This window comes from Rutidosis leptorrhynchoides, chromosome 3 (assembly GCF_046630445.1).
Source record: "Rutidosis leptorrhynchoides isolate AG116_Rl617_1_P2 chromosome 3, CSIRO_AGI_Rlap_v1, whole genome shotgun sequence".
NCBI classification, from domain to species: Eukaryota; Viridiplantae; Streptophyta; class Magnoliopsida; order Asterales; family Asteraceae; genus Rutidosis; species Rutidosis leptorrhynchoides.
In genome coordinates, this window is record NC_092335.1 from 531,196,121 (window position 1) to 531,210,843 (window position 14,723).

The 14,723-nt window shown below is 36.1% G+C and overlaps 1 protein-coding gene across 1 annotated transcript; it reads left to right on the plus strand.

Annotated features, from left to right (window-relative positions):
- The first annotated feature begins 13,854 nt into the window (after window positions 1-13,854).
- LOC139901928 (blue copper protein-like) lies at window positions 13,855-14,608 on the plus strand. The gene has a single exon (XM_071884592.1). It carries the CDS (start codon window positions 13,880-13,882, stop codon window positions 14,606-14,608), a length of 729 nt encoding a protein of 242 aa, XP_071740693.1. The 5' UTR covers window positions 13,855-13,879.
- The last annotated feature ends 115 nt before the right edge of the window (window positions 14,609-14,723 follow it).

Here is a 14,723-nt window from a genome sequence, read left to right on the forward strand (position 1 = left end):
AACTTGAAAGTATTCTTGATTTTATGTAACTAGAACTTGTAGAATATATGAAGAACACTTAGAACTTGAAGATAGAACTTGAGAGAGATCAATTAGATGAATAAAATTGAAGAATTAAAGTGTTTGTAGGTGTTTTTGGTCGTTGGTGTATGGATTAGATATAAAGGATATGTAATTTTGTTTTCATGTAAATAAGTCATGAATGATTACTCATATTTTTGTAATTTTATGAGATATTTCATGCTAGTTGCCAAATGATGGTTCCCACATGTGTTAGGTGACTCACATGGACTGCTAAGAGCTGATCATTGGAGTGTATATACCAATAGTACATACATCTAAAAGCTGTGTATTGTACGAGTACGAATACGGGTGCATACGAGTAGAATTGTTGATGAAACTGAACGAGGATGTAATTGTAAGCATTTTTGTTAAGTAGAAGTATTTTGATAAGTGTATTAAAGTCTTTCAAAAGTGTATAAATACATATTAAAACACTACATGTATATACATTTTAACTGAGTCGTTAAGTCATCGTTAGTCGTTACATGTAAGTGTTGTTTTGAAACCTTTAGGTTAACGATCTTGTTAAATGTTGTTAACCCAATGTTTATAATATCAAATGAGATTTTAAATTATTATATTATCATGATATTATCATGTATGAATATCTCTTAATATGATATATATATACATTAAATGTCTTTACAACGATAATCGTTACATATATGTCTCGTTTAAAAATCATTAAGTTAGTAGTCTTGTTTTTACATATGTAGTTCATTGTTAATATACTTAATGATATGTTTACTTATCATAGTATCATGTTAACTATATATATATCCATATATATGTCATCATATAGTTTTTACAAGTTTTAACGTTCGTGAATCACCGGTCAACTTGGGTGGTCAATTGTCTATATGAAACATATTTCAATTAATCAAGTCTTAACAAGTTTGATTGCTTAACATGTTGGAAACATTTAATCATGTAAATATCAATCTCAATTAATATATATAAACATGGAAAAGTTCGGGTCACTACAATTTGTACCTAGATGCGTTATTTAATAACATGTGATGTTTTGATTCCATGTTGGTTACTATATACTGTATTATTACTATTTGCATACTGGATTTTGACTTAAGTCAAAAATTTTGTTTAGAACACCATGGCTAATGGTCGATCCACACCTACTGCTGCTCAAATTGAAGAGATGATCCAAGAACGTGTAGCCGCAGCCCTAGCAGAAAGAAACCTCCAAGCTCCACCGCCACCACCACCGGTTATTCAACCCGTTCGAAATGGGTGTACTTACAAGGAATTCCAGAGCTGCAAACCACATAACTTCAGTGGAACCGAGGGACCGCTTGGTCTCACCAGATGGTTCGAGAAACTTGAATCAGTATTCCGAGTTAGCAACTGTTCGAAGGACAACAAGACTAAGTTTGCTTCGTGCACGCTATCTGACGGCGCGCTAACGTGGTGGAACACGTTAGCTCAAGCGAAAGCCATTGATGAGGCGTATGCTACACCATGGGAGGAATTCAAAGCGGCAATGATTGATGAGTATTGTTCGAGACCCGAAATACAAAAGATGGAGATGGAATTCATGCAGCTAAAGGCCGTTGGGAACGACCTTGATGGTTACAACAGGATATTTTTGGAACTAGCTCTTATGTGTCCAACAATGGTCACCCCGGAATTCAAGCGTATGGAGAGATACTTCTGGGGACTCCCTAAGTCTATCAAACGAAACGTCACATCGTCCAAACCACTGAATGTTCCCGAAGCAATGCGCATGGCGCATACCCTCATGAATCAGATTCTTATTGATGAGCCGGAGAAGGCTAAGTTTGAGGCTGGATGTAGCGAAAAGCGAAAGTGGGATAATAACAACAACAACAACCACCACAACAACAGGGGGAGAACCTATGACCAGACCCCCGCCAAGAGGCACAACAATGGTGGAAACCCCAACCCCAACAACAACACCAACTCCAACCTGAAATACAAAGGAACCTTACCACAATGCAAGAGGTGTTACAAACACCACACTGGGTATTGCAATGTTGTTTGTGAGAAATGCAACGGGCTGGGCATATCGGGAAAGACTGCAAGGTCACCACTTTGAATGGGAAGCCGAACACCAATGGATCGAAGAAATGTTACGAATGCGGACAGACGGGCCACTTTAGAAATGCGTGCCCAAACAAGCGTAAAGACGGCGGACCACCCCGTGGTAGAGCTTTTAATGTTAATGCAAGGGATGCAGGCGAAAACCCCGACTTGGTGACATGTATATTCACAATCAACAATCTTTTAGCTTCTGTCTTGTTTGATACTGGTGCGGATAGGAGTTATGTTTGTAGACATTTTTGCGATAAGATTAATTGGTCATTAGTCCCGTTAAAAGAAAGTATGCTTGTCGAGGTCGCCAACGGTAAACTTGAAAAAGTTGACCACATTAGTCGAGGAGCTATTATCAACATAGCTGGTTCAGATTTCGAAATTGATTTGATACCAATCAAACTGGGAAGTTTTGACGTGATCGTCGGTATGGATTGGTTGAGCAAGATAAAGGCCGATATTATCTGCGGAGATAAAGTACTTCGCATACCACAAGGAGATGGCGAACCACTGGTTATCTATGGAGAGAGATGTACCTCGAAGTTGAACCTCATTAGTTGCGTGAAAGCGCAAAAGATTATGAAGAAGGGACGTTTTGCTGTCCTAGCACATGTGAAAGCGGTAGAAACTGAGGTGAAGAGCGTAAACAACGTTCAAATTGTGAACGAATTTTCCGATGTCTTCCCAGAGGAATTGCTCGGATTACCGCCGCCAAGAGCAGTAGAGTTTCAGATTGATTTAGTGCCAGGAGCTGCACCTGTAGCTCGCGCACCTTATAGACTCACATCTTTCGAGATGCAAGAATTACAAAGCCAACTACAAGAACTACTTGATCGAGGATTTATCCAACCAAGTTTCTCGCCTTGGGGTGCACCTGTGTTATTTGTGAAGAAGAAGGATGGATCCTTCCATATGTGTATCGACTACCGTGAACTCAACAAATTGACTATCAAGAATCGGTATCCTCTTCCACGAATTGACGATCTTTTTGACCAACTACAAGGATCGAGTGTCTACTCAAAGATCGATTTGCGATCCGGCTATCACCAGTTGAGGGTGAAGGAAAGTGACGTGATGAAGACTGCATTCAGGACCCGTTATGGTCATTATGAGTTTCTCGTGATGCCATTCGGTTTGACAAATGCACCTGCCGTGTTCATGGACCTTATGAATCGTGTCTGCAAGCCGTACTTGGATAAGTTTGTTATTGTCTTCATAGATGATATCCTCATCTACTCTAAGAGCGAAGAAGAACATGAGCAACACCTCCGACTAGTACTTGAACTCTTGAGACAAGAGCAACTTTACGCCAAATTCTCCAAGTGTGAATTTTGGTTGAAGGAAGTTCAATTTCTGGGTCATGTTGTGAGCGACCAGGGTATGAAAGTAGATCCCACCAAGATTGAAGCCATCGGCAAGTGGGAGACCCCCACTACTCCAATGCATATACGCCAATTCCTAGGTCTCGCCGGTTACTACCGAAGATTCATCGAAGGATTTTATCTGATTGCGCGTCCTTTGACCGCGCTGACTCACAAGGGCAAGAAGTTCATTTGGGAACCCGCACATGAATCAGCATTTCAAACTTTGAAGAAGAAGTTAACCTCCGCACCTATCCTATCACTTCCTGAGGGAAGTGACGACTTTGTTGTTTATTGCGATGCTTCGAAAAGTGGTTTTGGATGTGTACTGATGCAACGATCAAAAGTTATTGCCTATGCCTCTCGCCAACTGAAGATTCATGAGCGGAACTACACTACGCATGATCTTAAACTTGGAGCCGTTGTATTTGCGCTTAAATTGTGGAGACACTATTTGTATGGAACTAAGAGCACTATCTTCACCGATCACAAGAATCTCCAGCACATCTTCGATCAGAATCAACTGAATATGAGACAGCGTCGATGGATCGAGACACTCAACGACTACGATTGTGAACTCCGTTATCACCCTGGCAAGGCCAATGTTGTAGCTGACGCTTTAAGCCGAAAGGAGAGGACGGCACCTCTTCGTGTTAGGGCTCTGAACATCACCATTCATTCGAACCTCAACAGTTAGATCAGAGTAGCCCAAGAAGATGCTCTCAAGGAGGAGAACATATCTCACGAACATTTGAACATACTTGTCTCTCGATTCGAGGTTAGGGAGTCTGGACTCCGATGTTATGCCGGAAGAATTTGGGTTCCTCTTTATGGAGATTTACGGAATCTTATACTTGATGAAGCACACAAATCGAGATATTCGATTCATCCTGGAGCAGGCAAGATGTACCACGACCTTAAAGAACAGTATTGGTGTCCGAATCTTAAGAAGGACGTTGCGACTTATGTTGGTAAGTGTTTGACTTGCTCGAAGGTTAAAGCCGAGCATCAGAGACCTTCTGGTTTACTTCAACAACCAGAAATCCCACAATGGAAGTGGGAACAGATAAGAATGGGTTTCATCACCAAGCTACCAAAGACGGTGGGCGGATACGATACTATTTGGGTTATTGTTGACCGCCTTACCAAATCTGCACACTTCCTAGCTATGAAGGAAACTGATACAATGGAAAGACTTGCTCAATTATACATCAAGGAGGTTGTATCTCGTCACGGTGTACCTTTATCGATCATCTCCGATCGCGATCCCCGTTTTGCCTCTAGATTTTGGCATTCTTTGCAAGAAGCCATGGGAACTCGTCTGGACATGAGTACTGCTTATCATCCTCAGACTGATGGGCAAAGTGAACGAACGATTCAGATGTGTCATTGATTTTGGAAAGGCTTGGGAAAGACATTTGCCACTAGCCGAATTCTCGTACAACAACAGTTATCACTCGAGCATTAATGCTGCACCTTTTGAAGCGTTGTATGGCCGCAAGTGCCGATCTCCTATTTGCTGGGCCGAAGTAGGCGAAAAGAAAATCACCGGACCCGAGGTAGTCCACGAAACAACGGAGAAGATTGCTCAGATACAAGCGAGACTTAAGACTGCCCGCGATCGCCAAAAGAGTTATGCTGATCTTAAACGTAAGGACTTTGAATTCAACATTGGTGATCGTGTTATGTTGAAGGTTGCACCTTGGAAGGGTGTGATTCGCTTTGGAAAATGTGGAAAGTTAAACCCACGATACATTGGTCCTTTTGAAATCTTGGAACGTGTTGGACCCGTTGCATATCGTTTGGATCTACCAGCATAATTGAGCTCAGTTCATCTTACCTTCCATGTGTCGAACTTGAAGAAGTGTCTTGCTGCACCTGAACTTATCATACCACTGGAAGAACTTACAATTGACGACAAACTTCACTTTGTGGAAGAACCTGTTGAAATTATGGATCGCGAGATCAAAACTTTGAAACGCAACAAGATTCTGATCGTTCGAGTACGATGGAATGCCAAATGAGGACCTGAGTTTACTTGGGAGCGAGAGGATCAAATGATGCGGAAGTATCCTCACCTTTTCCCGACTCCTCCATCTACCTCAGCTTAAATTTCGGGACGAAATTTTCTTTAACAGGTGGGTAATGTAATGACCCTGGATTTTCCAACATTTATTTATTAATAATTATTATTATTAATACGTGTGATTAAACGAATGTATGTTATTACATTTACATGTTGCCATGACTAAACGTACTTGACTTTAATTGCTCGAAACGTCTTTGTGACACCCGAGACTTACACGAATAATATTTTTAGATATTATTTACATTCATGATTAAGTTTTATTAATTATTTTAATTAACTATGGTTATTAGTTAATTACTTGGGCCTTTAGTAGTGTTAATGGACTTTTAATTGGATTAACTTGTTACTACTTGAAACTTGGGCTTTATTTAATGTTAGTGGACTTAAAGAGCCCACCCTACATCTTAAAGGAGTTAGTTAGCCCATTTATGTATGTAAGTATTACTTTGAATTTAAACTAAATTGGTTATGTTACAAGGAATCTAGTTATCATCTAATCCCCATGCATGGCCATCCATTAACCACCTTTAAGGACAACTTCATACTAGTAACCACAAAACAACTCTCCCCTCCCTTTTTTCTACTGTAAAACCGTGACCTTCCAAGGGGTTAGAGGGGATTCAAAATCTTTTTTACATTACTTGTTCACTTGCATTTCTCTCATTCAAACACACACACATACTTGCAACTCTTTTTCCTCTCTTTTCTCTCTAAACTTTGTAAGTAACTTGAGTTCTTCTTCTTCCTTTTTCTTGATAAAACCGAAATCCAACACCGCTTTATCATCATCATCTTTTGTTACTTGATTATTGTTTACTTACTTGTAATTGTTAGTTGTAGTTGCTTACTTTGTTGTTGTTATTCTTTACTAGTTACAAGATCAAACTTACTAGTTTGATTCTTCATAATATCTTGTATTTATCAAGAACATAAGAACATAAACTTACTAGTTTATGATTCTACTTTTATTGTTTCAAAGAAAGAAAGTTCTTGTGTTGTAACTCATACTTGTAGTTCTTGAAGTAAACTTAAAGTTTACTTTACTTAAAGATCAAACCTTGGTTGAATCTTTAAAAGTATGAACAACCCATGAACTTATTTGCTTGTTTATTTAGTTACTTGCACTTTAATTTTATGTTTGTTGGTTATTATTGGTCAAGTGTTACTAGTTAACCTTGATTTCATTAATCTTGAACTAAAAGTTAACTTTGAAAGTTCAAGAACACACAAATAAGTTTTCTTTAAATATAACTTTGTATACTTATGCTTGATCTAGACTTTTGAGTCTTGGATCTTCAAGATCTAACTAAGAACTATGTTCTACATCTTAAGATCTTGATTAGTTAGTTTACTTTCAAGTTTGTAACTTGTTATTAGCTTTAAAGTTCATGTATGTGTTAGATCTAAGACTTTGATGTAACTTTGGTTCATCAAACTTCATACAACTCTTAAGTGAGTTGTGCTTTCATGTCTTAGACTTGCACTTGGGTTATGATGGTCAAATCTTGGTCAATATTATGCAAACACATCAATGAGTTGTACACTTGAAGCTATATGCATCAAGGATGAGAACCGTGATAAGCATCGAGCACCGGAACCCATTATTTTACTGCTTTCTGTCTTATACCTATTGTTTTGGTGATTCTGTAACATAAAAGTAGACCTGGGCTGTTGTGATTATGATTTTCAAATATCTCTTTTCGAGTAGATAACTTTTCATTTAAGACTCGTCTTCATCCGAGTTACGGTTTAGGATTTATGGCCCTCTGATCGTCACTATGTCCTTTTAACGTTGTGCAGAAATTTCTGACCTACTCGCACTTAGACCGTCTCCACGGTCAAAAGAAGACGAGTTTGCTTCTGTAAATTTTACCACACTTAAAGGACTCATATACCGAGCCATGGCCACTGGTCTCACCTTAATTCAGTAAGGGTAGAGGCCGTGGTTACTGACTGAAGTCAGCCTTCATTTTAAAACTACTTTCATAAACGAAACTTACTTTACGCCTTTTGTTTGATGATGAATGATGATGACCCTTAAGACCTAATTTACATACTTTTAAACCTATTTGGACGATTTACTGACTTAGTACTATTTGACTTAGGTTGAGGACCGTCGGACCGATTACTTGCACACTTTTTCCGAACTGACTTTACGACTACATTATCATTGTGAGTTATAGCATTTCCTTTTTACTTTAACTTATTTTGGGAACTGAGAATACATGCGGATTTTATGTTTTACATACTAGGCACGAGTACTTAAACTTATATATGTGTGGGTTATACAACGGCATAAACATTCCCTTTAGCTCGGTAACGTTTAATCATTGGTTTTTGAACCGTGAACGCGAATCTTAGATATGGATCCATAGGGTTTGACATCCCCACTCGGGCTAGTAGCGCTAGCATTTAATGGGTGTTTAATACTTCGTAGACATACGCACTTGCCAAGTGTACTTTCAGGGGGTATAAACGTTAAGTTAGTTACCAAGTTCCCACGGTTAACATATACTTTATCATACTGTTTTGAAACGCTCTTTGTAGCACTGAAATATCGTGGCCTACCTTACATACTGTTATACTTAAACTATAGCTCACCAAACTTTGTGTTGACATTTTAAAGCATGTTTTTCTCAGGTGCTTGAGGTTAGCTTCCGCTGTGTACTAGTCGTGTTGTAGACACCCGCTGCTTAGAGTTGTTATTGCATGAACTACTTTATTTTGTATTCAAACATTAGTACTTTTGAACTATGACTTGTAACGACCGTTGTGGTCACATACACTTATTATTTGCTTCTACTTAGTGAAGCATGCTTTTGGATTGTAAAACATTCGATGTTGGTTTAGACATCACTTTATTAATGAATGCAAACTCTTTTTGAAGACGCATATAGTACTTAACCTTGTAATGATCCTGTTGTTGATGATTCGTACACGATGGTTTTGTACGGGGCATCACATTTGGTATCAGAGCATTGGTTGTAGGGAATTAGGTTGCATTAGTGAGTCTATGACCGACCCGATTAGGATTCACTAATAGGACTAATCTACAACTTGCTAGTTTACTTGTTTCCGCTGAACTTACTGCATGCTGCTGCTTGCTTTTACTGCTATATGCCGTATGCTATTACATGATTTCACTACTGCATGATATTACTTGCTTTCGATTGCATGCTACATCTGTACGATTCATTATTATTGCCATGCTACTTATTGTTATACACGATTTAAACTGTTGGCCTAATACGTGCTTGCTTTATGACTTACTGACATGGAAAATTTATTTTTCCTTGTTCAGATGTCGGATGTACCACCTGCTAGCGTTTTGGGAAGTTTAGACTCTTCATCTACTCCACCTACCACCGTTGCCGATCCACCGATCCCGATACGCACGAGTGACCCCGGAGCTTCATCTTCCGGGACTAGCAGCCAGCCGCCTGCACCAGTGGCTACTATTGATGGACACATGGACCCTGAGAAGATTCCAGCTCCGTCTGCTCCCGGATCCTCAGAGTCACAGCCCCGCATCGATGGTGTTGTGATTCCCGCGGAGTTCGGGGAAGGGCCATTCCGTAACCATATGCGCATGCCATGCCGACGCGCTCCAGATGGACGTTTAGTGCCGATTCCGCTGTGTACTAGTCGTGCTGTTGACACCCGCTGCTTAGAGTTGTTATCGCATGAACTACTTTATTTTGCATTCAAACATTAGCACTTTTGAACTATGACTTGTAACGACCGTTGTGGTCACATACACTTATTATTTGCTTCTACTTAGTGAAGCATGCTTTTGGATTGTAAAACATTCGATGTTGGTTTAGACATCACTTTATTAATGAATGCAAACTCTTTTTGAAAATGCATATAGTACTTAACCTTGTAATGATCCTGTTGTTGATGATTCGTACACGATGGTTTTGTACGGGGCATCACAACATGCATATACATTTTAACTGAGTCGTTAAGTCGTCGTTAGTCGTTACATGTAAATGTTGATTTGAAACCTTTAAGTTAGCGATCATGTTAAATGTTGTTAACCCAATGTTTATTATATCTAATGAGATGTTAAATTATTACTTTATCATGATATTATGATATATTAATATATCTTAGTATGATATATATACAGTTAAATGTTGTTATAACGATAATCGTTACATATATGTCTCGTTTCGAAATCATTAAGTTAGTAGTCTTGTTTTTACATATGTAGTTCATTGTTAATACACTTAATGACATGTTTACTTATCATTTATCATGATTAAACATAGTGTATCAATATCTTAATATGATTCATATGTATTTAGTAAGACGTCGTTATAACGATAATCGTTATATATATCGTTTCGAGTTTCTTAATTCAATAAACTCAATTTTATGTATATAACTCATTGTTAAAATACCTAATGAGATACTTACTTATCATAATATCATGTTAACTATATATATAATTATATATATGTCATCATATAGTTTTTACAAGTTTTAACGTTCGTGAATCACCGGTCAACTTGGGTGGTCAATTGTCTATATGAAACCTATTTCAATTAATCAAGTCTTAATAAGTTTGATTGCTTAACATGTTGGAAACACTTAATCATGTAAATAACAATTTCATTTAATATATATATAAACATGGAAAAGTTCGGGTCACTACAGATAGGTCCGTTTTCTCAAACAAAAAATTAATATTTTTTTTCATAGTTTCACGTTTTTATATTAGATTACGCGTTATACTTTTCAGTTTTACATTATGTCTTTTAGTTATAATTTTGAGTTTAGTTTCATTTTTCAGTTTTACGTTAACGTTTTCAATTTTGAATTTCAATTCACGTTTTGATCATACTAACCACATACCCGTTACTAGGATGGAATTCTTGTAAACAAACCCAAATGCATAAAAATGACCAACATCCATTATCTATACGTATCAATTTTAAACTAAAATTATGTTAATCGGATCGAATTGGTTGGGTTGGGTTTGATCAGGTCTAAACGGGTATGATTAGTTAGACGGGTCGTACTGACAGGGTCTAATTGGGTTAGATCACGGCGAGTTTGGTCGATAGGTCCGCTTTCACAAACAAAAAATTAATATTTTTTTCATAGTTTCACGTTTTTAGATTACATTACGCGTTACACTTTTCAGTTTTACATTATGCGTTTTAGTTATAATTTTGAGTTTTGTTTTCATTTTTCAGTTTTATGTTAACGTTTTCAATTTTGAATTTCAATTCACGTTTTGATCATACATAGCCACAAACCTGTCACAAGGATGGACTTCTTGTAAACAAACTCAAATGCATAAAATGACCAACATCCATTATCTATACTTCTAATTAGTGTAAGTCAACATTACTTGTGATTGGCTAAATTTTGAATGTTGACATTATTATTATTATTATTATTATTATTATTATTATTATTATTATTATTATTATTATTATTATTATTATTATTATTATTATTATTATTATTATTATTATTATTATAAATAATAATAATAATAATAATAATAATAATAACAAAAAATAATTATTATAAATAATAATAATAATAATAATAATAATAATAATAATAATAATAATAATAATAATAATAAAAATAACAAAAAAAAAAATGTGAGTATGAGAACTTACTAACTTACCTACTTACTCTTATACTTCCTTGTTAAACTATAAATTATGCTATATATTTTCAGTTTTGTTTCAATGTAGACTATATACCCAATAAATTATCAGTGTATGTAACATACTTTCAAAAGATGTTTTAATGTAGGATATTGGTGACCGGTTACCTGCTGAACCGGTAAAATCAATTTTTTTTTTTTACATTTCTATTAATTTTATATGGCTACAAAAATGATTTGTTCCGATGTATGCTATATACTTTCACTTTTGTTCGCTCATTTTGGTTAACAAGTTTAATGCGTTCATATTAGCACACTTTTTGAAAGTAGTCTACACTGATATTTTATTGGGTATATAGGCAACACTGGAACAAAAGTGAAAGTATATAGCGTATTTATAGCTTTAACCCTTCTTTTAACTTGGAACAACGCTTTACACATTTCTTTACAAATAATGCCGTGTCAAAACAGTTAAATAAACCGTACTTATAACATAATAAATAAAATAGACATGATCAAACATCAACAACAACAACAACAAAATTCAATCTCATATGTGTGGGGTACGTGGAAGGTGAGATGTAAATTTTTGTCTATCCTAGAATAAAGAGAAGTCGTTTATCTACCGGAGTGAAACACTCCAAGAGTATAGAAAGTCCTTCATTTCTCTATTCAACGGATAAAAAAAATTACTTCTAAAAGGACCTTGGAGCAATAAGTAGGTAAAAAGTTACAAAAGTTAAAAAAAATAAAAGAGACATGATCAAACATCATAATGAAATATAATTTGAATACATTATGCATAATCATAATGAATAAAATAGACATGATCAAACATCATAATAAAATATATAATTTCAATACATTATATATAAATTTCTATATGTTTCTTGTACCATAAAACAATACCAAAGTACCAAATGACGTAAGGTACTACTTTTCGATCTGGTTAAGTTAATGATGATGATGATGTTAGAGTCATGTAAAATGATTTTAGGTAGTTGTGATTTATTTGAATGCAAGTGTTATCAAGTTATATCTAATAACAGGTTTGAACACTATAAAGTGTACACACGTAAGAGTTAACATAATGTCACAAAAATAACGGGGGTTAAGAGAGTAGCGTGTTGGCTCAAATGGTATAGCCATAATACTCGTATACCCAAAAGATGCGTCCAACGAATTTTTTGACCAAAAATACCGAACGGATATTTTTAACCAAAAATGATGAGTTCCACCCATTCATATTGACCGATAAAATTAATCTTTTTATGAATTCGTTTTAGTTGTCTTTATTTTCATATCAGAGAAACAGATAGTCACACATGTCTGTGATACTTAATATATTAATTTGATTTTTCTTTCCTAAAAATAGATTGAAGTTCTTGTTTTATCTCAATTGAAATTTCATGAATTCAAGTCATAATATGATCGTGATACTTAATTGAGAATGTGTATCACAATTTTTCGTACTATCATTCCATACCCTATTTATAACAATTTATTTGTTTAAAGACCTTTTACTTATTGAAATCGATCGATGGAATAGTTTTTGCGAAGACTTTCTAAACAATCGATAATCATTCAGCTTTGCATTGAGATCACAAGGTTTAAGTAACGTATTAGTGAAAAGTTGTGTGATGCATGATATAGATTCAAGACTATGATATACGGACTGAAAATGTCTAAACAAAACACGGGCATTGACATCAAGGTTTTGATGCTTTTCAGTATGTCAAATTGACATTGACATTGACATATTGACATTGACATATATATTATTCAAAAGGAAATTTCAATCAAGAAAAGGTCATAATATCAGAATGTCTTTTCAATTAGACCAGATCAATAATTTGTCAAAGATGATGTTAATATGGTCAACTATAAGTATAATAACGGGCAATGCACGTTGAAGAAAGAGTCAGTAATTATCTAAATTTAGATCATAATAATAAACTCATTTGATAATTTAAAATCAATTTAGGATCATTATTCAATATAAACTACACAATTAGTCCATTAGCATTCAGTTTTTTTTCTTCTTTTTTTAGTAACGGGGAACTCTCCTCCGAAGTAGCACATTGGCTCTGCATAGCAGGTAAACTTCGGATATCAAAAATCTACGTATCACCTTCATGTCAGGTAAAACACCTTTTATTGTAAATTCTTAATTAGGCTCAAGAGGACATTGACAATGATTGAACCCGAGACCTAAAGTGATTAATATAAGCATTCGATTATATAACTATATTCTACTTTACATTTTATAATTTATTTATTTATTATGACCAATGACTAATGACTAATGACTAATATGAGACAATCTGTGAAACATGACTGAATTTAGTCTTTTGAGTATACTTTTTACTCCGTAGAAGGTAATTTGATTCATAAACTAAAACATCAAATTTCTGTAGATTTTATCAAAGGCTTATACCATTCAACTTGTATCAACATTACATTACATTTATATCAATTAAATTAAATCATTAATGATAAATCAAGAAAATAAAAAGTAATCTATAAATCTGAAAACATTTAATGTCTAGCTTGTACTTTGTATAAATATCAATCACAAATACACAATCTTCATAAACAATTTCACAATATCATCATATATTATATATTATACTTTTAAAAACATAATTTTTTGGATTATAAAAAATGGCAAGCTTCAATTTGAACCTTTCGGTGTTCTTGGCCATAATGGTTGCATCGATACAGTTTCACAACACCTTGGCACAAACCAGACACGTCGTAGGTGATGCCTTGGGATGGACCATTCCTTCCGGTGGCGCCAGTGCTTACACCACTTGGGCATCGCAACAAACGTTCACTGTTGGTGACGTTTTCGAATTTAACTTCGGCGACGGTCAACATGACGTCGCAGAAGTTTCTGAGGCCGCATACGGCCCGTGCACTTCAACCAATCCCATTTCTCTCACCACAACTGGTCCCGCCTCGTTAACTTTAACAACGACCGGAACCCACTATTACATTTGCACTTTCACTAGTCACTGTCAAATTGGTCAGAAGTTAACTATTAACGTCTCAAGTGGCGCAACCACCATGCCTCCACCAACAACACCGGCGTCTCCACCAACTACCACCATGCCTCCACCAACTACCACCATGCCTCCACCAACCACATCGGCGTCTCCACCAACTACCACCCCTACCCCACCGTCAGCAATGTCACCTATGACACCTACGGAACCTTGTCCACCCACCACATCTCCAAGCTCAAGCCCAACATCTCCAAGAACCACCACCACCACCACCACCACTAATAGCATGGCTCCACCATCTCCACCTAATAGCGGAGCTAATTCTTTTGCCACCATCATACCTGCCACATTCTTGGCAATTGGTTTAGCCATCTTGAACATTTAAGTTTGCTCTGAGTAGAGATCATATCCCATATACTTTTGTCTACTGCTTGTCATGTAATGCTTTCTTAATTTTTACTTCTTTGTCTCTTAAACTTGATTATTTTACCCTCCAGGAT

Coding starts and splice junctions, on each gene's coding strand:
- LOC139901928 (XM_071884592.1), top strand. CDS start 13,880: ATGGCAAGCTTCAATTTGAACCTTTCGGTGTTCTTGGCCATAATGGTT.